General features: G+C 27.5%; 1 protein-coding gene and 2 long non-coding RNA genes across 3 annotated transcripts; 2 read left to right on the forward strand and 1 right to left on the reverse strand.

Annotated features, from left to right (window-relative positions):
- Positions 1–6,399: 6,399 nt before the first annotated feature.
- LOC135145151 (malate dehydrogenase-like) lies at positions 6,400–8,701 on the forward strand. Its single transcript, XM_064077248.1, has 9 exons — positions 6,400–6,494; positions 6,583–6,760; positions 6,823–6,902; positions 6,959–7,045; positions 7,491–7,585; positions 7,639–7,721; positions 8,124–8,256; positions 8,307–8,456; positions 8,526–8,701. Exons 2-9 carry the CDS (start codon positions 6,596–6,598, stop codon positions 8,699–8,701), a joined length of 969 nt encoding a protein of 322 aa, XP_063933318.1. The 5' UTR covers positions 6,400–6,494; positions 6,583–6,595.
- A 5,505-nt stretch (positions 8,702–14,206) lies between these two features.
- Positions 14,207–18,913, reverse strand: LOC135145172 (uncharacterized). The gene is made up of 5 exons (XR_010283349.1): positions 18,866–18,913; positions 18,408–18,484; positions 18,254–18,346; positions 16,671–16,804; positions 14,207–14,277 (listed from the first exon to the last, which is right to left on the reverse strand). It is a non-coding gene; the product is annotated as an uncharacterized LOC135145172 (long non-coding RNA).
- Positions 18,914–19,746: 833 nt separating this feature from the next.
- LOC135145168 (uncharacterized) lies at positions 19,747–22,546 on the forward strand. Its single transcript, XR_010283348.1, has 4 exons — positions 19,747–19,849; positions 20,127–20,223; positions 21,440–21,544; positions 22,498–22,546. It is a non-coding gene; the product is annotated as an uncharacterized LOC135145168 (long non-coding RNA).

Below are 22,546 nucleotides of genomic sequence, written 5' to 3' on the forward strand. Positions count from 1 at the left end.
AAATTTTTGACTCTTAAAGCTCCACCTCTAAAAAGACAGCTGGTTAGTCACATAAGAAACAATATTCACAGCCGACATTACAGCCACTTTTAGCGGTTTAAACGAGAATTCCGTCCACATGCTCGGACTGCGAAAAGATTAAAAGCTGTTCCCAATTTTTCTTAGACAGAGGACGCGCAATCACATTCGACTCCTATTTTGGGTTGCGAACGGTGTTCGGAGCGAGAAATGCGGTCTGCAGGAGTTGATGCAACGTTAAAGCATCTATTACTATCCTATATCTTTGCCAGTCTCTGCAGAGTATAGAGGCAGTGGGGATTCCCTATGCTTGGTTGCCCAGGGGCCCCGTCTGTGCTCCTCTCCTTCTAAGTTCCTTTGGAAGCTACTACCTCCCTCCGTTTAAAACGCCCTCCTTGTGATTACCCGTCTGGCCACATTCTGGAGGTCTACGCTGATGAGCGCTGACTGCGCATCCTCAACCCACAGCACAAGGACAGTCACAATGGACAAAGTGGGCGTCGTCCTACTAAAAGATATGTCTTTCGAGGGTGATCGATTCGCTATTGTGTACACCGAAGTTTATCACTCAGTCCTCTATTAACTGGACAAATTTTTTGACCTGAAAACCACGCTCCCACCGTGACCCCCAATGCTAACCACGGCCAGCCTGCAGAGTGATAATATTGCCTGCTTTGAAAGCGCGCTGATCCTGGCTTCCATGATCGCCACTCTAACATGTAAATTAATATACCGCTTCGATCTCTTGTCTAAAGAACTGTGCACAAACTCTTAATTTTCCTTATCCAAGTGGCCATGATGTCACGACAAAGCAAGCTGCTTTGCGTAATATAAAACGCGCCGTGGTTTGTTCGAATGAAGCCCTCCACCCATTGAACGTTATCTTTCAACTAGCCAGGCACACTAGTAGCTTTTCAGCGAGCGAGCTCACTTGCAAGTCATGGGACAAGGCACCTTTTTGTCGTCCACATGACGCGCATTCTGTGCTAGTTTTGTTTTAAAGGTGAAAAAAAAAGATGAAACCTTACCTCTCCATAAGACTAGAATAAGTTGTAACAGGTTATATAAGTAGATTTCTCATACAGTAGCTCAGCGGTTAAGAGCATTGAGGCCCAAACTCAAGGTAGTGGATTCGTTTTCACTGACGCGACACTCTTTTTCAGATTTTGATGGTCGCTTATTTAATTTCGTCCTCAAAAAATTTTAATTGATGGTCTGTGGTTACTCTTGGTAGAAAGATCGAGTATTCAAAGTTAATGACTCGTTCGAGCACCAGGAAAAGTTATCTATAAAAAAAAAAAATTAATTTATGATCCTCCATGCACCATTGTTTTAGTTATTAAAACTAAAAACTACTAATTTTATTTAAAATTTTTTGGAGTCATATCTATATTAAGATATATTGGAGACTAGTTTACGTTTTGTATTTAGCACTACCAAGTAGTTTTTAATATAAATTGTCAATCCTTTAGCCCTTTCATAGTAGAGTGTTTCATAATTATTTATTAAAGGAAAATGAACTTCTTAATTTACGTTTGCAGGAGCTGTGCGGTGTAAATCTGCCCTTCATGATATTTCTGATCTTCAGATTTTCAATTCAGTTATTAAAATTTTCCGCGTAGTTTATTATAACTTAGAAGAACCTTGCGTGCTCTCAATTTTTGGTTTTTCTCCGTTGTTGAGATTAGTGGAAAACTGTTAAGAAGCTTTAAATTTAATGTCTACCCCCGTAATATTACGTTTCATTCCAGTAAATAGTCTTAGTACAACCGACACGTAAAGAGAGTCTAAATTACCTTTCTACCTGTAATTTTAGGTCATTTGAATTGACTGTATTAAAGTTGGTTATTTAAAATTCTTTTTACTTTTAAGGCTGATAATGTAAAGTTGGTTAAAGGTGATCAAACCTGTAGAAGTCTTTAACAAAAATAAATTGACTTATATTTATATAACCCTTCCGTCAATTCTGCGCTATTTTAATTTTTTTTGGAGAAGTGGATACTGGCGGTGTAATAAGAGAGTAGTTAACAAAATTTACTATTAAATTATATATCTCAGAACTCTTAATATACAAAGCAAACTAAACCATTTTACTTATTTAAAAAAATATTTAATTTTTTTACCTAATCACTTTATACTTTATGCTCTTGTTCCCAAACTTAAAACAAGGTTGAGTTACCTCAACTTAAATTTTAAGCACTAGTAGCCTTATAAATCTATGGTCATCACAACGAGTTACTACAAAACTAATCAACCATATCTGGTAGACTTTTTTTCATTGTTGCTTTTATATATGCGTTCCACAATAGTTTTTCCTGTTAAACTTTAACTTCTTTGTAAGTTTGATTTCTGTAAATCTACAGTGGGGTGACTAATCTTGTTTACTAATATATAAAAAGTATCGAAGGGAGGGATCAACTTTGGATTCCCTACTAGCCTTTATCACAATTTTTTAAAGTTAATATATTATCCTACTTTTTTCTTTAGAGAAAAGTTTAGTTATAAACGTCTTACAAATCTTTAAAATCTTTGATATTAACCAGTAGGCGTAGTTTTTTTTATTTTTTTATATTGACTTAGTTAAAATATATATATCAATTAGCTTCATTTTTAAGCGAACGCAATAAAGAATTTTCTGAAACCCCTTTCGGGATTTTACTTAATATTTTCATCTTTTTGTAACTTATCAATTTTAATATATATATATATATAAACTTAAAATATTAAATCTTAAGGGAATCTCTTAAAAAATTAATTTTTCATATATAAAGATTTATTAAACCAAAATTTTTACTACTAATTTTATTTTCTAGAATAGTTTTCAAGTAAGTCTTTGTTGTGAGAATCCTTCCCTTCTTCTGCCAGCGTAAACTGGTCTTGTTCTATTATAGATCTCATAATAATCTTTTTACTGGACTCTTGTACCTCGCCAGATATTATAAGTTCATCTAAAATCCAATAAGCTCTTTAAAATAGTATTTTTAACAATACTGAGAAGTGTAAACTGAAAAATTTAAAGAATACTTGTGAAAATTGAAAATAATATCCAATTCGCAAACATTTCTAAAATAACGATCCAGCAGCTCAACAAAGTAATGAATAATATCTAAAGTGATTAATTCATTGTCCTCGTTTTCGATAGCAAAACAAAAATGTAAACTAGCATATCTATAAAATGTAAATTTAAAAATTATTAAAAAAGACGAGAAGAAAAGAGTTACCTTTTATAAACAATTTTATGGTCTTTGAATTCTAAGAAATTACTCATTTTTGGTTTTCGATTAAGTAGCAAAGTGGTGAGTTCTCTCATCCAACGCTTCTTTTCTTTCGCTGTATAGTCTCGATACCTTTAGAAAATATTGTATTGATGTTGTAAATAAGCCTAACTTTTTACTTGTTGCTAAGGCATAACACGTATTCAATACTATAAAGTAAGGAGAGTATAATTATTAACCATTTCTGTAATCTTATTTTTCCCACTCGGCTAAATAACAATATAAACTGAATCATTTCAAAGACAGCAATATAACAAAACGGACCGCGAACCCCCTCCAAAGTAGCTTAAAAGCTTTTATCTCTGCGTACAAATTGAGTTACCGCTTGTCATTTTTTGTATAAACTATATAATGACTTCACGATGGCTATAAAGCCTTTAATCTCTATTTGATAATTATATCAAACTATTTTACCAAATTTTTAAATATGTAAGATATACTTAAAAATAATTACTTGACCATATATATTATATATATAGCGGAGCGAAAATTTTTATAAACCTTAAATAATTTTAAAATTTGGCCTCGAATAATTACTAATTTTCAAAAAGGCCCGCATTTTCTTTTTCTAAGTCGTTGTAGCCAGTATATTGTGTCACGAATTAAAAATATCTTATATTTTTTAAAAACTTTGTCGTAAGTATAATTAAAAAAACTTGACGGATGACATCTAGAGTAAAGGGACAGTTCATTTCTATTACTTTTTCTTGTTGGTGAAATCACATCCTTTTTTATTTACTTTAAACGAACCACCAAAACTATATTTTGAAAATTTTTAGATGCGGTCGCAGCTATTGTTCTAAGGTGGTATGTATATAAAAACCGAAGAAATTATCTTTAGGTGGAATATTGAAAACAATTGCGGATTTCCTTAAAACTTGTCAACGTTTTACTTATAGTATTATTTTAAATAACTTTATTTCTATTTTATTTCTTTAAAAATATTCGGACAACAATTGTGTGATATCTACTTTTGGTAACACCTAAACTGGTTTCTAAAATGTTATTAGCAGCAAATATGAAGTACTTGAAATAATCCTTGTTAGTTTTTAAGGGAAGACCTAACAATAGTTTAAGTTTCTTTTGCTATCCTGTTAAAGTTATTTTAGAGCAACGCTTTTTAGATTTATGCTGTTAAGCATTTTTTACGTATACCATAGGACTTTAGTGAACATCTACAACAACTTACTAACCCAAACAACAAGCAATTTATTGTAATTGAAGGCTAATAAAAAACAACTTCTAGTTAACTATTCACACAGTTTTTAGGGATATTACTGTTATAATTCATGTAAATATTAGTTTTCCGCAGTGAGTTATTATCTAAAAGAACTTATTGCCTTTTGCTATAGAAAAGATTGACAACTAATTGGTGGGACAAGTTTGTAAAAGAATTAACTGTTTTTTTAAATGGAGTTAACTTTGAATCAAAGGACAGCGACTGACAACCAAACAGCCTATAATTTTGTTTTTTGGTAACTATATGTCAAACTTAGTCATAAAAATCGCCTGAGGAGCAGCAACAAGAAAGGATCTGCGTAAGTGAGTGTCAGATAGTTATTGGGCTCGTATTATAATACTCCTGTAATGCTCGAAATGATATCTAATAAGCCTACAGAAGCATATGTTAGAGAGTATTATGTTTTGCCATAGTGTTACTTTGTTTATTTAATTAAGCTTGGCTTCCGACTAAGATAAGACTATACTTTCACATCCTTTATGTACTTGATTGAAGGCGTTTTTAAAGGAATGCTGTGTCGCCGGTTAATGATACAGCCATTTCACTTCGCGACAGCAGCTAAGGAGCCCTCGTAGAAAGTACAGTTCGCGGTTTTCAATTTAAAAAAGCCACGTAAGCTCTTGTTCTGCACGAAGACCCCTTGTACAATCTGTGCAAATTAAGTGACTCATACGCTTTGCAACGTATTAAAATTATGAGAATTAGATTGAATACGTAGCTATCAGAGACCGAAATAAAAGGTCGCGTCGGTGGTTTCAAACCCCGACGAGAAGTATGCGAGTCTAGCACTTTAAATCTACGACGGCAACTTTTATCCTACTTTGCTGGTTTTACAAATTTAAAGTGTTACAACTTCCTTGAGTCGTTTTTATGCGGTCGTGTCTACGCATTCGCATCGGCACTACGCTGTTATTTGCCTCGCCAGTTTATTGCGTGAATTATACAGAGTCTGCTTTCACTACTGTTCCCGCTGTACATATTTGGCACCCCAAGCCCTGAAAACCAGTATACGCGCAACCCTTTTCTTGCTGAAGGATACACAATCTACGCTTCATCAAAGTTTATACGTCAGTCGATATTTAGAGACATCGCTAGCTAATGTCTACAATGGGCCGCACCGTATCCGCAAAGGTAAAGTTTAAAAGACGGTCGCTACTAGGTGGATCTGCGTGGTGGCTGAAAAAGAAAATTTAGTTAGAATTTTACTTTTAAAATACAAAAATGTAAAGGGTATAGTAAGTTCCACCTTATTTTCTTATTTTTAAGGTCATTATAGATCTGTAGAGGGACAAGGAAAAAATTTATAAACATTGTTTTCATAAATCTATTTTTTATAAAATATGAGAGGATGGAAACTAGGGTTAGTTAATCATTCATTTGGTCTTTATTTTTAAAATAATTTAGTTTAATCAAAACTTTGATGACACATAGAGTTACTAAGAAGAAAATCACATTTAGGCCTTAACTATATAAATTCCTATATAGTTTATAGTGCAACTAAAGTATTAATTACTAGCCTCTAAGCTCGACTGTAATAAGTGGTGGTAAGGCAATTAGTCAACTAGGCTTTACTAGTAGGATGTTTGCTTGATACTAATGAGCCTTTCTGCTTAATTTTATATGAACAAACTTATATATGTTAGTCATTAACGAGATCTCCATTAATAAATAAATTTTACAATAAAATTTTCGTGATAAGTACTACTGACTTTCTGTAGCAGTAGAGCTAAAACTAAACACAAAAGAAACTTAAGCCAGAAGCGCGCCCAACGATATAGTAGCCAAAGGAGTTCAGACTTAAAAGCTTTTGTGGAAGTTTCTAGTTTTGGCTCTTCATGTTACCCAATAAGTTCTTTGAATTAATTAAAAGAAAGTTTAGATGGCTAACGTTTCTGCATTCTTATATCAAGCTATAAGAGATATTTTATCAGTTTAACAGAATTTGGCAGCCTTAACTCAAGGTTTTATATGCTCAATAGAACAGGAATAGTTCATTTTAGCTCCGTTAATATATGTTTATATTGTATTTAATTTTTATTTTTATGTAAGCTGAAGATATTAAATGACTTTCAAAGTTTGTGTAATTGGCGCCGCTGGAGGCATCGGGCAACCGCTTTCTTTACTTCTGAAGAGAAACAATAATATAACTCAATTGTCTTTGTATGACGTTTCGCAATCTCTTAAAGGCGTTGCAATGGATTTATCTCATATTGATTCCCCTACACTAGTATCACTCTATTTTTTTTTTCATTAGAAGTTTTAACCTTACAACCTTGAATATAATTTAAGGTGAGTTATGATTGCGGCGAAGAAAGTAGTAGTATATACAAAGCTTTGCAAGGTGCCCGGATTGTCGTCATACTTGCAGGGTAGTGATAATATGTATACTTTTTAATTCATGATAGTAGTTAATGATTATTATAAGAGTTACACGTAAACCGGGAATGACGCGGGACGACATTTTTACCCTTAATGCCGGTATTATCCGAAAAGCAGCAGAAAATATAGCTAAGTATACACTTATTATGTTATTAATAAATTTATATATTCGAGCTAATATTTTTCTCTTAAAGAATAAGAGTGCGAAAAAAAAATAACTTTTCAACATATATAGTTTTTATCTAATTTTTTATTTAATAGTACCACCATGAAAGCGCGACCTACTAACTTTATATTGCACACACACATATGTATATTCATTATTAGAAGAAACTAGAGCACATTATCACTATTTGATTTTCTTTAGTTTACTTAGAATACCTTATTTAAAGTTTTTTTAATAAATTCTGCGAATTTTATCACCTATAAAACTTTAATAGCATACTTAATTACACCTTGCCTTATAAACTTTATAATATTAAGTAAATTCTCTTAAAACCACCTCATATATTTAAATGATAATAACAAGCCTTTCTATACTTATTATAAGTAATATTTATATTAATAAATTGGAGTAGTGCGTGCCCCGAAGCAATGTGCTGTATTGTGACGAACCCTGTGAATTCCCTCGTCCCCGTATTTATAGAAACATTAAAGAGTTTCAACATCTCGGGTTATACAAATTATCTATCTTAAAATAAACTTCTATAATTTATTCACCTGCAGAATGCGAAAGACGTGTTTTTGGCGTTACTAAACTTGATTGTTCCCGTGCTAATACATTTATTTCAGAAGAAAAAAATATTCCTGTACTTGCTATATATGAACTGTACTCTCCGTGATCTTCTATAATATTCCAATTTATTTTTGCTGGTATAAGTAATTTTAACTCTAGAATTATAAGCAAATTAAAATTTTTGGTTAATTTCAATTATTAATTAGTCTATTAATAGAAAATTATTTTATGTTAAAGTAAAAATTTATATAAAATGTATTAAACTTTTATAAGGCATTATTAATATTATAGAAAGGGAGGCTTAACCTGTTATATACTACTGATAAGATATAGTGATAGAACAATAAAACTTATTTGCAGCTATATTGTTAAAAATAGAGGTAGATTTTAGTAGCCTATACATGTTTAGTATGTTGAACTTTTTATAGACTTTAATAAAATAATTCTACTAAAATAATTCTACTAAATACAAAAGTTGGAGGGCTTCCAAGTGCCTATCGTAGGGGGTCACTCTGAAAAAACTATTGTTCCTCTGTTTTCAAAATTAACAAATTGCTCATTAACCCAAGAAGAGACTGATCGTTTGTTTAAGAAACTACGAAGCGCTGGTGTGTAAGTTGTAACAGAGTAAAAGTTAGATTATACCTATAGAATGCAGGTAGCGAAATCGTTGAAGCGAAGAAAGGACAAGGGAGCGCTACTTTATCAATAGCAGACGCAACAGCACGGTTTGTAGACTCAATTATTACGGCTTGTACAGGAAAAGAAGTCGAGGAATTTTGTTACGTCAAAACTAATCTTATAAAAGGTACTAATTGAACAAATATTATAATCAAAAAAGCCGTTTACTTATAAGTAACTATTAAATTTTTTTTAGGGGTGGACTACTTCGCTACACGGGTATCTTTAGGGCCTAAAGGTATTACAAAAATTCATGAACTGGGCTCCTTAAGCGAATATGAGGAAACAGCAATAAAAGACTGTGTAAAGGCTCTACAGCAAAATATAAACACTGCTTTAGAATATACGAGGATAGACAGACAAGATAAATAATTGTAATTAAAATCTTTATAACTTTTGTTGTATGAAGTATGTTCTTATCTACAACAGCAGTTTGTGTGATAATTATTTAAAAAAACATCCTATATATATAAAAATAAATTTTACCCTTGTAGTAATAATCTTTTGCTCTTATATCAACCCCTAAATTTTATCGTATTTTATAACCTTATTGATTCGTTTCGTATTGCTCCAGTCTTGGTGCAACTTGATGTTAATAACTTAGTCCATAGGCGTTAACAAAAGCTAATTTCTTGAAGAATAAATCAGAACGAGCAAACTTTTTAGATTACTAAGCAAGAATAAATACTTTTATAAACTAATTAGGTTTGAAATTTATTCACAAATAGTATTTCAAATGCTCGACCAGGTCAATAAATACCGAAATTTCGAGCTATTAAAAAAATATTAGCTTACAAATAAAATCATATAGTTTGAGTTAAAGCAAACTCATTTATATATTTATATCTACTTAACATACGCCAACCAATTTATAATTTTTTACTGCTTCATCTTTGGAATTTATGCAGAGTAGTTATAAATTGCTACTTATACCAATAGCAATATTTAATTACGCGAGAGTATAGCATAAAAATCTTACTAGGCTCGCACTAAAGATATTATTAACAAGGCCTTACCGTAAAGCAATCGTAACATAGACAGGGCAGCGGTGAACTTCAGCAACAGCTTATTTTGACTTTTAAAGTCAAAACTTGCTCTTTAAATAATATTATAGTGCCACGGTCATCCTTTTCACTTTACACGGTATTTAATCCATATTTTTTTTCCTTTATAGTTTCACACCCCAAAACATTTTGCCTAAGAACACTAAGAAAAGTTCGCTTCATTTAAAAACATTAATTTATTAGGCCTTTTTTTTAAGTTAGGAGGCGAATGGATACTTAATCTTCTTTTCGTTAATTATTAAGTTCATGTTCATTTAATAATCTTATTAACTGAAGTTTAAAGGGGTGCGTAAAGTAACGGAATTTAGAAAAAGAAAATAAAGTCATCTCTTCGGCAAAAAAGCGCTGTACTTGTTTCTTAAATGGCTGGAGTGTTCTTTTACACTCACGGGGAAAAGTATAGGAGAGACAGCAAGAAGCTTTCAAGTTTTATCCGCTTCATTCCACGTACGCCAAATAGAAATCGTGGCGTATAATTTTTTATATATATATATTATACTTTAGAAAAGTTACAATGATTTTAATGAGTGGTATATATAGTTCCCAATTATTCACTTATATATTTATTTATAAAGTGACATTTTATATGAAAGGTCGCAAAATCTGTAACTGCTTAACCTATCTTCCTTTCCTATTAAAGAGTAGGTGGTCTTTTTAATGACCAAGAGAAAAAAAAAAAAAAAAAACTAAAGATAATTGCAAAGGCATCTTTACGAACACCCACTGAGCATTCAGATATTTTACAAGCTTTTGTTTGACTAGTACGTGCCTCGGCCGCTTGTATTTAATATACCAACTGAGCTCGTACCTTAGCGCATCAACACCAGCACTTTATTGGTGTGTTGACTGTATCATTGAGACTGTTGTCAGCAGCTTATTGTAAGGACGTTTATAGGTTCCGATCGACAGTCTCGATGTAGCAGACTACTGCTCAAAAACTGAAGAGCATTAGTAATCATCGCAAGCATCTATTTTGAAATAACTGAACTCTTCTGAGGTTTTCCCTCCGAAGTACAAGCCCAAACTATTGAGGCATACAGCAATAGGATTGTATATACGCCGTGTAGAGAAGTTTGATATGTAGTGAAAGCCTGCTTGGGCGGCAGAGAAGGAAATACAAACTCGCCTTAGCAACATTCGCTTTCTTTGTGATATAACCCACATGAGCTTTCCAATTAAATTTGTTATCTATTATAACGCCCAGGTCTTGATATGAATCTACCACGAGTAATTTGGCTTACTAATAAAGTGACTTCCCTACTGTTGGAGATTCTTCAGCTCCTCGAGATAAGTAAGGCAATACTTTCTGACGAGTTTATACTCATTCTCCCTTTTTGTAACCAAGCTTCAAGATGGTAAGATAATTTTAAATCCGCCTGGTAGCCAAAAAGATGTGATTTGGAACTGCAATAAATGGCGAGGTTGCCAGCTTATTGAGCTTAAAAACTGTGCTCAGTTTGGGTATAATAAATACAAATGTTATGAACAGTAGGGGTGACAATAAAGATCCTTGTGGGATCCCGGTAGTTTGGCTCAATGAAATTGACTTCACCTCGCCTATTTTTGGCTAATAACTCTCCGATTGAGTAGAAACGAGTGGAAAAGTCTTATAAACGAAATAGAAATAATTAATTGGACCGTCCTGTACAGCAACCCGTAGGTCATACCTATTAAACAACGTTTCAACATCATAAATACGGCCACTATTAACTTTTTATTATTAAAGGCCTTAGTTAGGTGCTCAGAAAACCTTAAAAACTGCTTATAGCCGAATTAATCTTCGGTAAATATTTCTTTTTCAGGATTTTATGTAATCTCCTAAAGATAATCGATTCTGCCACTATTCAGAGGCACGACAAAAGACTGTGGGGGGATATTCCTCAACTAACTGGCAATTTCTTGCTATACTTTGAATTGAACACAAACTCTGCAAGGTTGCAGTAGTCCTGGAAAAATTGTAAAAAAGATAATGATTTGTAATGTACCTAAGACACTTTTTTGTAAGGTGCCTTAAAGTAGAGTTGGTGATGGAATCGGGCCCTGCAACCTTCTTGAAACTATTATTACAACAAATTTTTAGCACGCATTACGCAAAGTGATAATATGCGTCGTTACATAATTCGTTACTGAGCTCTTTGGCCAGTTATCCATTGGTGTGCTTGATAAGCCGTTCGTAGCTGCTGGCGAATGCGTTGCGTTAATAAACGGTAGCCAGGGGGCTAAGATTGGAGGTTCATTTCTATCATGACGTCTAGCAGCTTATTTTTCTCGCTTGATCTTTTACAAGACACGATTTCCGTGCGTTTGTTTAAATATTTATCAGTAATATTGACCCCAATATGATACTTCTGGGAACGCCATGATATTACCTTACTTATAAAGGCCAGCAACGGTGGCAGTGCAGGTTTTTTTTCGAGATAGAAATGGCTTTACTTTTTTTAGCTTTTATAGAAATTTCCACCGTACCCAGTTCGCGAGAGCGACTAATAGCACTGCAAATATTAAGGCAATAAGTCCGGCGACTTTGACGAAAAGTAGTATACTAACATATGCGCATAAGGCGACCAATTTGCGTGTTGTCGGCGGTGGCGCGTCACTCATATTTAGTGCAAAAATCAAGAGTGATAAAGGAGATCTTTTTAAGACTCCTTCACTGGTAATAGTTTTAGAGCAAGTATATATCGCTCATACATGGAAAGATGCGGTCGTCAAGGTAAGCTTTGAGCTCGTTAGACAAACAACCGAAAAATATATACTGAACACAACTTGTGAAGTGAAAACACTTGTTTCAAGCATAATCAATGCTCTTCCACCTTACATATGTAAAGTTTATGAAGACTACGAAGTTCCCAAACATGAAATTTTTAGTCTACGAATGTATCCATTAATAATAAGAAACTATAAATAGAAACCTATTTGTTATAAACGGTACGACACGATATATACACACAACCCCCGCTGACATCTGCCGAGCTATTTAGCTTTAAAGGCGGTTGCTCATATCTTTTGCTTAGCTGCTATGCGAATTGTAAATGGGCGTTGTGCTCTTAAGCGATTCTCTTTGTAAAAATAGCTTGTAGTAGGAGGACGAATAAATAATTGATTTATAAATCTTTTTTTTTAACACATCCCTCATGCTCAATGAATTTCTAAGTACAAGTTAAAAAAAAGGTAAAAAGGTAAAAATATACTTGTGGTAGTTGGAGGAGGCTTGGCTTACATTGATAAAAAAAAAGGTTAAAGTGACTATATAAACATTACTAAAATCGCTTTTTATGTACAATGAGCAAGATTCAGTTAAAAGAAAACTAAAAAATGGAATAGGCGGTAAAATTTGAACAAAGGGGATATGGCATTAAACCTTGACAAGGAAAAGTAAAGTACGGTATTAATAAAAATAATTTTTTACATAATCTTACAAAATCCAAGAAAGAAATCTTTCGGTTACACCACCCAAAGAAGCAAATTTAAAAAATCCGGCTTAGTTAAAATTACGATATAACTAAGTAAATACAACTAAAAGTCCCAAATAGGTCAGTTGTACAGTTTTTATTTTTGCCTGAAAATTCAAAATTTAACAAGCTTATTTGCCACATATTGCAAAAGTAGGTAGAATCACATTCTCTGAAATTAAGGCTCTTTATCCTAAATTAACCTGTTATAATTCGTTATATTTTCATAAAGTTAACCTTCTATTCAATATAAAAATCTTTATATAAAAATAAGTTTTTTAAAGTGAACACAGGCCCCATTTTTGATGTAGAAAATTTTACAGTTTACACTTCTAAGAAAAAGTTTGCGCCCCTCACATTGATGAAAAAAAACCTTTTTCTAAAAGAAGCCAGCAACCACGAGTTTTAATACTGAAGACTTTTTTTTATCGTGCCCTCCAGGAAAAGCGCATGTTCTTAGTACCACGACTAGCACAGATATTAAATTAATAAGAAATGGGAGCCTTCCCTTCAAAACTTCAGAGTAGCACTATACAAACTGAGCGCAGCTTAGAAGAAAATAATAAAAAGGACAAGAAGTGTAAACCTTGTTGCGCATGTCCCATTACAAGAAAAGCCAGAGACACTTGGTTTTTTAAGCAGAAAGCTGCTTTTCTTTTTAATTAAAAATGCTTACGGATAACACCGATTTTTTACTACTTTAATATTTATTTGAACCCTTTGTTATTAATACTTGCGAACAACGCTGCTTTTCTTTACTAATATAGATTTTATTTAACCACTGTAATATTAAATACTTGCAAAGAACGCTACTTTTCCTTAACCAATTAAGACGTATTTTGACTTATATATAAAACTTAAATTCAAGTACACTATCCATTTATAATATATATTTAGTTTGCTACTCGTGCTTTTTTATATCTAATTATTACTTTTTTGAAATTGTTTTTAGGTATCGTTTCCAACCTTTTTATATGCTTAATTATAATTTTTTTTTAACACGTAACTTTTTCTTTTGTTCCGATAAAAACCTTAATTATAAAATATTATTCATTTCTAAACAGTTTAATAGAAAAGGGAGAAGAAGAATGTAAATATCTAATTGAGGCTCACCGGCAATGCATGAAAGATCAGGGATTTGAAATTTAAAGATTTTTTTAAATAAAAATATTATAAAAACATTATATTAAAGATAATTAGAAGTTTATTAAATAGCTACTTTTTAATAAAAGAAAATTTTAGAAAGTTTTATCAAAATTTTTTATTTTTCCTTAAATCTTTTTTAGAAAAAGTGTTTTAATTTAGTTTAACGCTAAATTTTTTTAATTTTCTTCGACTTATATATTTTTCGATGTGAATTGAACTTTTAAACAGGAACACCAAAACAGAAACACTTTGAAACGTAAATTCCACTCCCTCCAAAATTTTCTGTCTACAGAGAAATTAAAATTATAATCTTTTTTTAACAAAAACCAAATATAATTTTGTAGTAAATATATATATTTAAAGTATAATGTTTGCTAGAAATTTCTTCTTTTGCAGTGTTTAAATGATCTTTAATAAATTTTTTAAGGTAAAAATTTTATAAGTAATTTACGTTAACGATTAAAAATTATATTTAAGGGATTTTTACTTTAAAATTTTTATATTTTCAAAATTTTTTTACAAATAAAATTTAATTTAGGATTGCTAAGCAGTATTAAAGATTTTTAATTGATAGAAAAGTACAATTTACTTATATTTTAGTGTTTTCTAGAAAAAGAAAAATTGTTTTACTGTCAATTTTTTGCACAACCAAGAATATAAAATTTTTTAAATTTAAAAATTTAGAAAATTATTTAGTGGCTGTCAAAAAAAGACTTATATATAATAAATTAATAAATTTAAAATTTTTTTAACTAATAAAGTTTTTTATTTTGCTTAAAAAAAACTTTTATGAAAGCGGTAGAAACTTCTATATCAAAAAAGTTTTTAAAAAATTAATTTTTTGACAAATTTTAATTCCTTTTTTTAAATAATAAATAAACATTTCCCAACGCTACTTAAGTTAACAGCATTCTGTAACTAAAAAACAGGTGCTCCTTCCAAACAAGAAAACTGCAACTAAAGTTAATACTTTAGTAAACCACTTCGAATTTTATAATTGCTTTAAAAAATCATCTCTTTAAATTCTGAAGTACGTTTTATAAAAGAAATTTTGTCGTAGCCAAAAACTCAAAAAATATTAAAAAAAAAGGAAGATTACTAGACAAGTACCTCTAAAAAATCCAAGAAATTTATAGAAAACAAAAGTAATTCAAACAAAAATTGAAACCAGCGATTCGAATTTTTTTAATAAATTAATTTATCTGTTCACCAAATAAAAAATTTTACGCATTATTTTTTAAATTTACTTTTAATTTATAAAATATAGAATTTAATAAATCTAAATTTTTTTAACTGTCACGGCGCTTTTTAATTAAAATTTTAAGGATAATAAATAAGAAAAGCAGCGAAACTTTAAAAAAATATTTATCCAGTTTTACTAATTGAGCGAAACAAATTTATATAAAACTCTTTTTAACAAAATAATTTAACGCAAAAAAAACATCTTAAAAACTGAATCTTGCGAGGGCCAAAAAACTATTTATTAAAAAAGAGTCAATTTTTATAAAGCAAAAAGTCAAATAATTTTGCTTTTCAAAATAAAAATAATCTTTTACTAAAGAATAAATTTTCTATTGAAAATGAATTTATTAAAATTATAAATAAATTTTTACTAAAAAAAAATTTTCTATTGACGAAAAAAATCTTTAAAAGCATAAATAAATGCTTAAGAAAAAGCAACAAATTAATAATTTATACGATTAATTTGTTAATAAACTTTTTCAATTTAAATTAACCAATTTTTAAAAATAACGTAAATAATTTATTAGTTTGTTAGTTGTTATAATAAAAACGTTTTCCATATAATGCTCGCCTTCAAAAGATCTTAAATCTCTCAAACAAAAATTAATTTTAAATCAAAAAAATTTAAGGTACATTTTTATTAGTTTATAAAATATTTAACACCACAAAAAAATAATATTAAAAATTTTCAAAAAAAGGAAAATTTATTCATAAATTTATTTTGTATAGTTTATTTTATAGTTTTATTATATATATAACATTTATTAGACGCTTTAAAATGAAAACTTAATACTTGTTATAAATAGATAAAATTGCTAAAAAAATTTTGTTTCTACTTAAATGCAGAAATTCTTTGGTAACAGCTTGAACCTTTCTACATCAAAAGGCTCCAATTTATAGTTTTTTAGATATTTTTAACAATATTTATTTATTTATTCACTTTTATTATACTATTTAAAAAATTCTTTAATTATAAGTCATTTTTAAATTATAAATTTATAATTATTTTTGAATTATAACTTCATAAATATTTTTAAATGTATTTAACTATAAATAATAATTTACTACAAGTAAACAATAAAAAAGTATTTTGCTACTTTGAACAAAATGCTATAATAAATTTAAAAAGGTTTGCTAAAAATAAATTTTTTAATGGAAAATTAAATATTTTATATAACGATTAATAAATAATAATAAGTTAGAAAATTCCTGATAAATTTGTAAATAATTATTTTGTTCAAAATTAATTATTTTTATAAATAATTTCAATAAAAACATTTCACATTCTTTTTATTTCTTTATAAAATATTTTTATATAAATAGTGCACTAATTTTATGATAATAATTATTATTAAAATTCTAAAACAAAATTGAAACTAAATTTTTTAATTCATATAAATTTATAACCAAATTTATAAGAAAAAATAGTTCAATTACAATCACGTATTTGACAAACTTAGTCTCCATTGGGCAATGGAGATCATACAAAAAGTCGCCGGCTCGGTGCTCGAGCGGCGAATCTACGATAATTTTGTAATTAATTCCGTCCAGCGAGAAGTAAACTTGAAGATCTAAAGTGAAATTAATAATAATAAAAATTTATTTTTTAAAAAAATTAATTAACATATAAAAGTTTTTAAAAATAAAAGTAAAAATAAAATAATTATTAATATTGTTAATAACTTTATAATTATAACAAAAACTAATGTTAGAGATGAGCTTAAAAAAAGTTTAAAATTAGTTACTTTAAAAAAATTGGATATTTTTAGAAAAAATTAATTAATTAAAGTTTAATAAACTTAAAAAAAATATATTTATAATCAATGTATAAAAAATACAACACTTAAAAAAAATTTAAATTTATAACTTCATAAAATGCTTAATCTGAAAAATAAAGATGAGCATTAATTAAAATTTAATTTGATATAGATTTAATAATAAAAATAAAATGTGTAAATTTTAAATAAATATTTAAGTAACAAATTTTATGAATATATTTTAATTTTTTTTAAAAATTAAATGGTTACCTTGATTAATTTTATTATAATAGCCATAAGAAATAAAAGAGGTGCTTTTAAAAAAAGAATTAATTTACTTTAAATATTTATTATTTAAAATGATTCAATAATATATAATAATAAAAATAAATCCTATAAAATTCAGACTATAAATGATATTGTTATGAGATATTAACTAAAATAAAAAAGGTTTTATAATAATTATCAACTATGAATTATATTACAAAACTGAAAACTTTAAACAAATTTAACTTAAAACTTTAATATTATATGATTATAAAAAAAAGGTTTGATGTTGGGGCAAATAAAGTTAGATTTCTAAACTAAATATTTTTTATAAGAGTTATAAATAATATAAAATTGCCAAAAGTTTATAATAAATTTGAATGATGCATAAATGGAAAAAATTAAAATTAATAATTCTTAAAGTTATCACATGAATTTTTATAACTTTTTTTATAAAAATAAATTTTTTTAAAAAACGAATTTACAATAAAATGATTGCTTATTTATATATTTATAATAATTGAAATTGATTTATTTTTAAAAAAAAAAGTTTTATTTTAGAAAATAGTAAAGAATACTGTTTAACTTTAAATATATATAAAGCTATATATTAAATTAGACAGCCAAGTATAAATTTAAAGTTAAAAAAATACGAAGAAAAATATTAAATTATTCATAAAAAATAAAAAATTATGATTAAAAAGTAAATACTTTTATCTAGCTTAGAAAAAGATTTTAATTAATGTTAGATTATTATATAATTAAAATTTTTAAAGAAAATTTTTAGTATAAATTATTTTTTATTCAACAAAAATAACTTTCAAAGTTATAAATATATTTTAGAAAAAATTTAAAAATAATAAAAATTATTATATAATAAAGAAAAACAATAATAAATATAATAAATTAGTTATCAAAATAATTAAAAAATAGATCATCAATAACGAAATATAACAACAAAATTAATACTATTAATAATAAATTAAATAGACTAACGCTTTGGATTTTGATTGTTTTCGCCATGTAAAAATATTCCAACGCGATGAACTTTAGAAAGCGCAAGCAATTCAAAGATAACCCACTGAGGAACTAATAACAAAAAAAAAAAATTCATAACAAAAAACCCATTTTTTATTGTAAAAAGTAAAACGTTTTTCGGTTACGTGAGTAAACCAAACGAGGGAAGGATCTCTTGTTAATAAATTAATCACCCGTGATTCGTGATGACTAGATAATAATAGTGCATTAAAAAACTCTAAAAAAAAAAATAAAAATATGAAATTAAATTTGAATAACTCTGAATTGAGTTATAAAGTTCTTCAAATTTTTTTAATATTAGAAAAATTAGAAATTTCCAAAATTTTCAAAAGCAAAAGTAAAAGAATATTATTCTAAAACTTAATAGAATTTTTTTTAATGAATTATGATCCTTCTTATGTAGTAAAAGTAAAGTATAGAGCAACTTAAAAAAATACTAAAACTAACTAAATAAAAACTAAATTAGTATTAAACTACATTTAATTAATCTAAGTAAGAATATTTAGAAAGCCAGATCTATAGCAAATGTTATAATGAGTTAATAATAAAAATTTAATAAAGTTGTTTTACTATTGGCTTGAAAAATCTTTAATTACAGCTCCTGTTGCTTCCAAAGTTAAGTTCTTCATATTATAAATAATCAAATAATAAGTACAAAATAAAAAAAAAATTGAGCAATAGTTTTAAAAAACGGCGAGCCTAATAGTTGGATCCACGAGCGCGTACTTTAGTGTAACTATTTATCTTAGTTTCTGCTGCATTGCTCAGCTCCTATTTATTAAGGCTTCAGGTTTCTCTGCGTGTATTTTTAATAATTATTAGTAAATTTTACGATGCCTGGAGATCCTATTTTAGATTTTAATTTTTCAGAAAACGAAGCTTGGAAGGAATATTTCTCTAAATTCGAGTTTTCTTCGTCTAACCTGCATCCTTCTGCTATATCTAAATTAAAGAGAAAATGGTATAAAAAAAATATCGATCCAGATTATGAATTTAATGGTTCTGAAATTTACGAAGAATCTACTGTTAAAGAAACTACATCTTGTAAACATAGTACCAAGGAAACCAAAAAACCAAACTTTTTTGACAATTTTCTTTGGAAGTTTAAGTTTTTTAGTTAGTTTTTTTTTTATTAAATAGCTTTAGCCTTACTGAAATTTTTTTCTCAGAAAATCAGGTAAAGTCTTCCAAGTTAAAAGAATATTTGCTGAGCAACAAACTAATCGTTCTTTGGTGGTTGTTGCAAGTGTTTATCGTAGTCAACTCGATTTTTTCCTTTGGAAGCTTATTTTTTTCAAATTCAGAATTGTATTTAAAAAGATCTTTTAAGGGTTTTTATTAATTGAAATATTCGAAAGTTTGCAGTCTCTTAAAAATTTTTTTTTAAAAATTATATATATATAATAGCCGCTATACTTGCGTATTTACTTTCCTTGTATGCTACTTATGGCCTTCCAAAAATAAATGTTTCCTTTTTGCATCGCATTCTTTCGGATTCTACTACTCCTTATATTTTGTATTGCGTTATATTTCTCACCTCCGCACTTAATTTAGGTAAAGTTTATAAAAATATTACATTTTTTACTTTTTATTGTTTTTTTTGTATTACTAAAGGTATAGCCTTTTAAATCATTCGCTAAAAAATAAAGTTATTTTACTTTATTTCACTAAATTTTTTCTTTATAAGTATTAATTAATTTACTTTCAAAATAAATAAAAGTTTGTCAATAAAGATATAACGTATTTTAGTTTTTCTGATTCTAATTAGTGTTCAAAATTTTTTAATTTATTTTTAACTTAGTTTATTTTTTTTAATTTTTTTATTTTCAAGTCTCGCTTCTTCCTATTCTACTACAGTCAATATATCATTCTGCCTTGCAAACAGAGAAGATGATGAAAATTGCTTTATCCAATTCCATAGTGGATTCGTAATTTATTAATTTGAAAAACTAAATAATATTTCTATAAAAATTATCTAATTTATTAAAATTTTTTTTGTACCAGTACGAATTATACTTAAATCTTAAATTTTACCTTTTACTATTCCTCGCTTGTATAGGCTTGACTATGTGCATCACTAATTTTTTTATTATAATTTATTATTTGTATCGTTATTTTATAGTTTTCTCTAGTATTTAAGCAGGATCTTTATAAAGTGAATAAATTTAACGTAAACTTTTAATTTTTTTTGAAGTGTGCTTGAAATTTTTCTGGTTAATAGCAGTTATAGTAAATTTATATACAAATACGAATTTATTACCGGTAGTATATGGGTCGCTAATTATGTTTACAAGTTTAAATTAAATTTTAGTTTGTGATAATTTGCAACTAATTATGATTAAATTTACACAACTTTATAATCTAAATATCTACAAATTTATTTTTAATACAATTCTATGAGAGCAAATTAATAATTAATTCTTCAACCCTTAAAGTAATTTGCGTTCATATTACATCAATAGCTACCAATTTCTGCTTTAGTTACATGCTTTTATATGTTTGTTGGGCGCTAGTTATTTTTTAGTTGCATTTATTATACGCCTATAGTTTCCAATTTTATTGCCTTAATTATCTTTATTGTTAGTGGAGAACAAACTTTTATTAATTCTTATTAAAAATAAATTGCGTTATTTACACAAGAAGCCACAAAGTACTGCCGTTACTGGCCTTATTTGCATGTGTTCAAAATGGCACTTATAGTTTAGTTGGCATTATTTTTTAAAGATTGAAATTTGATTTACTTTTCTTTCTTGCATCGCTTTAAATGTTTTTTTTATTTATTACCATAAATATTGTTATTTTCTAATATAATGAAAAAATTATAATACTATATTTTTTTTATATCCTAATATTTTAAGTTTTTTTTTTCAATTTTTGTTTTCGAATTTTTTATAATTTATAACTAAATTACTTTTTATATTGTATGTCATTTTTATTATTGAAATATATTTTTGTTTACTCTAAGAAGCATTAATAAATTTTACTGTTCACTACAGAAATAGTTAAATAACACTTTTCCATTAAAGAACCTAATTATAAATAAATTTTTTACATGCAAAATTATTTACTACTTAAAGTTGTGATTAAAGTAATTTGGCTACATCAAAACTAATGAGGAGCCGTTACTTACAGTATTTTTTTTAGAAAAATCAATCGAATCCTTGGCGCCAATTTTGTAAAGATATCCGCTAGAATTGCAATTTTTGAAGTTTTTCAAGTTATATTGATCCTCTTTAACATTTTTTTCACGTAAAAACTTTATTTACATTTTTTTGGTTATATTTTTCTAAAATTTTGTTTTCATTAGTAATTTATTTTAAGATTATATTTTTTTAAGTATAAATTTTTGTCCATTATTGTTCTGCACCACTTTTGAATTATTATATATTTTTTGAGGTTTACTTTTTTTATCTATTGTAAACTTACTTTAATATTTATTTTTTTAAAATTAATTAAATTTAGAAATTTATTTAGTTTATTTTTAAATTTTCAATTACTTATTTTTTTTAAAATTTTTAAATAATTATAAATTTATTTTATTTATTTTCAATATATATATTATATTATTACTAATGGCACGTATTTATTCTTTATTATAATTATTTTATTTATAAAAAATGTATTTCAAAATCTTTTATATTACAATTTCTTTTATTAGAATTTAATTTTCAAACTAATTTTCTAAAAATTTTGTATAGTATGAAGTTTTTAAATTTTAAAATCTGCAAATCAGTTTTTTTATATTATTTGAACTACGCATTTTCTTTATTTCATATACTTTTTTAAGTAATTTTTTAAAATCTTTTGAATAGTTTATTTTTAAATGTTCATCTTTTTTATTTATTAGTGAACCACAAGACTTCTATATTTTTTATGAATATTACTTATTAGTTTTATAGTTAATATTTTTATTATAAAAATTATGTTAAATTTTGAAATTTTCTTAAGAAAAATTTCATTTTTAGTGGTGTAGTTTATATTTTTATCTATTATTGGTCCACACAATATTAAAGCAAGTACCTCAAATTTTTAATTTTTTAATAATAAATTTATTTAATATTTACTTTTAATTATTTTAACAAAGTTATTTTTAATTTTTAATGAATTTAGTTAAATTTTTAGTTTTTTTTTTTTTTTTTTTAGGTATTTATATTGAAGACTATTTATTTTTGTTTTCATTATTACTTTATTATTTTTTTTAGGAGAAGCATGTCCCTTTTGAATATTTTTATGTATTATCACTTTTTGAAG

Source organism: Zophobas morio, unplaced genomic scaffold, assembly GCF_036711695.1.
Source record: "Zophobas morio isolate AGI-343-1 ecotype UQ-CSIRO unplaced genomic scaffold, CSIRO_AGI_Zmor_V1 ptg000131l, whole genome shotgun sequence".
NCBI classification, from domain to species: domain Eukaryota; kingdom Metazoa; phylum Arthropoda; class Insecta; order Coleoptera; family Tenebrionidae; genus Zophobas; species Zophobas morio.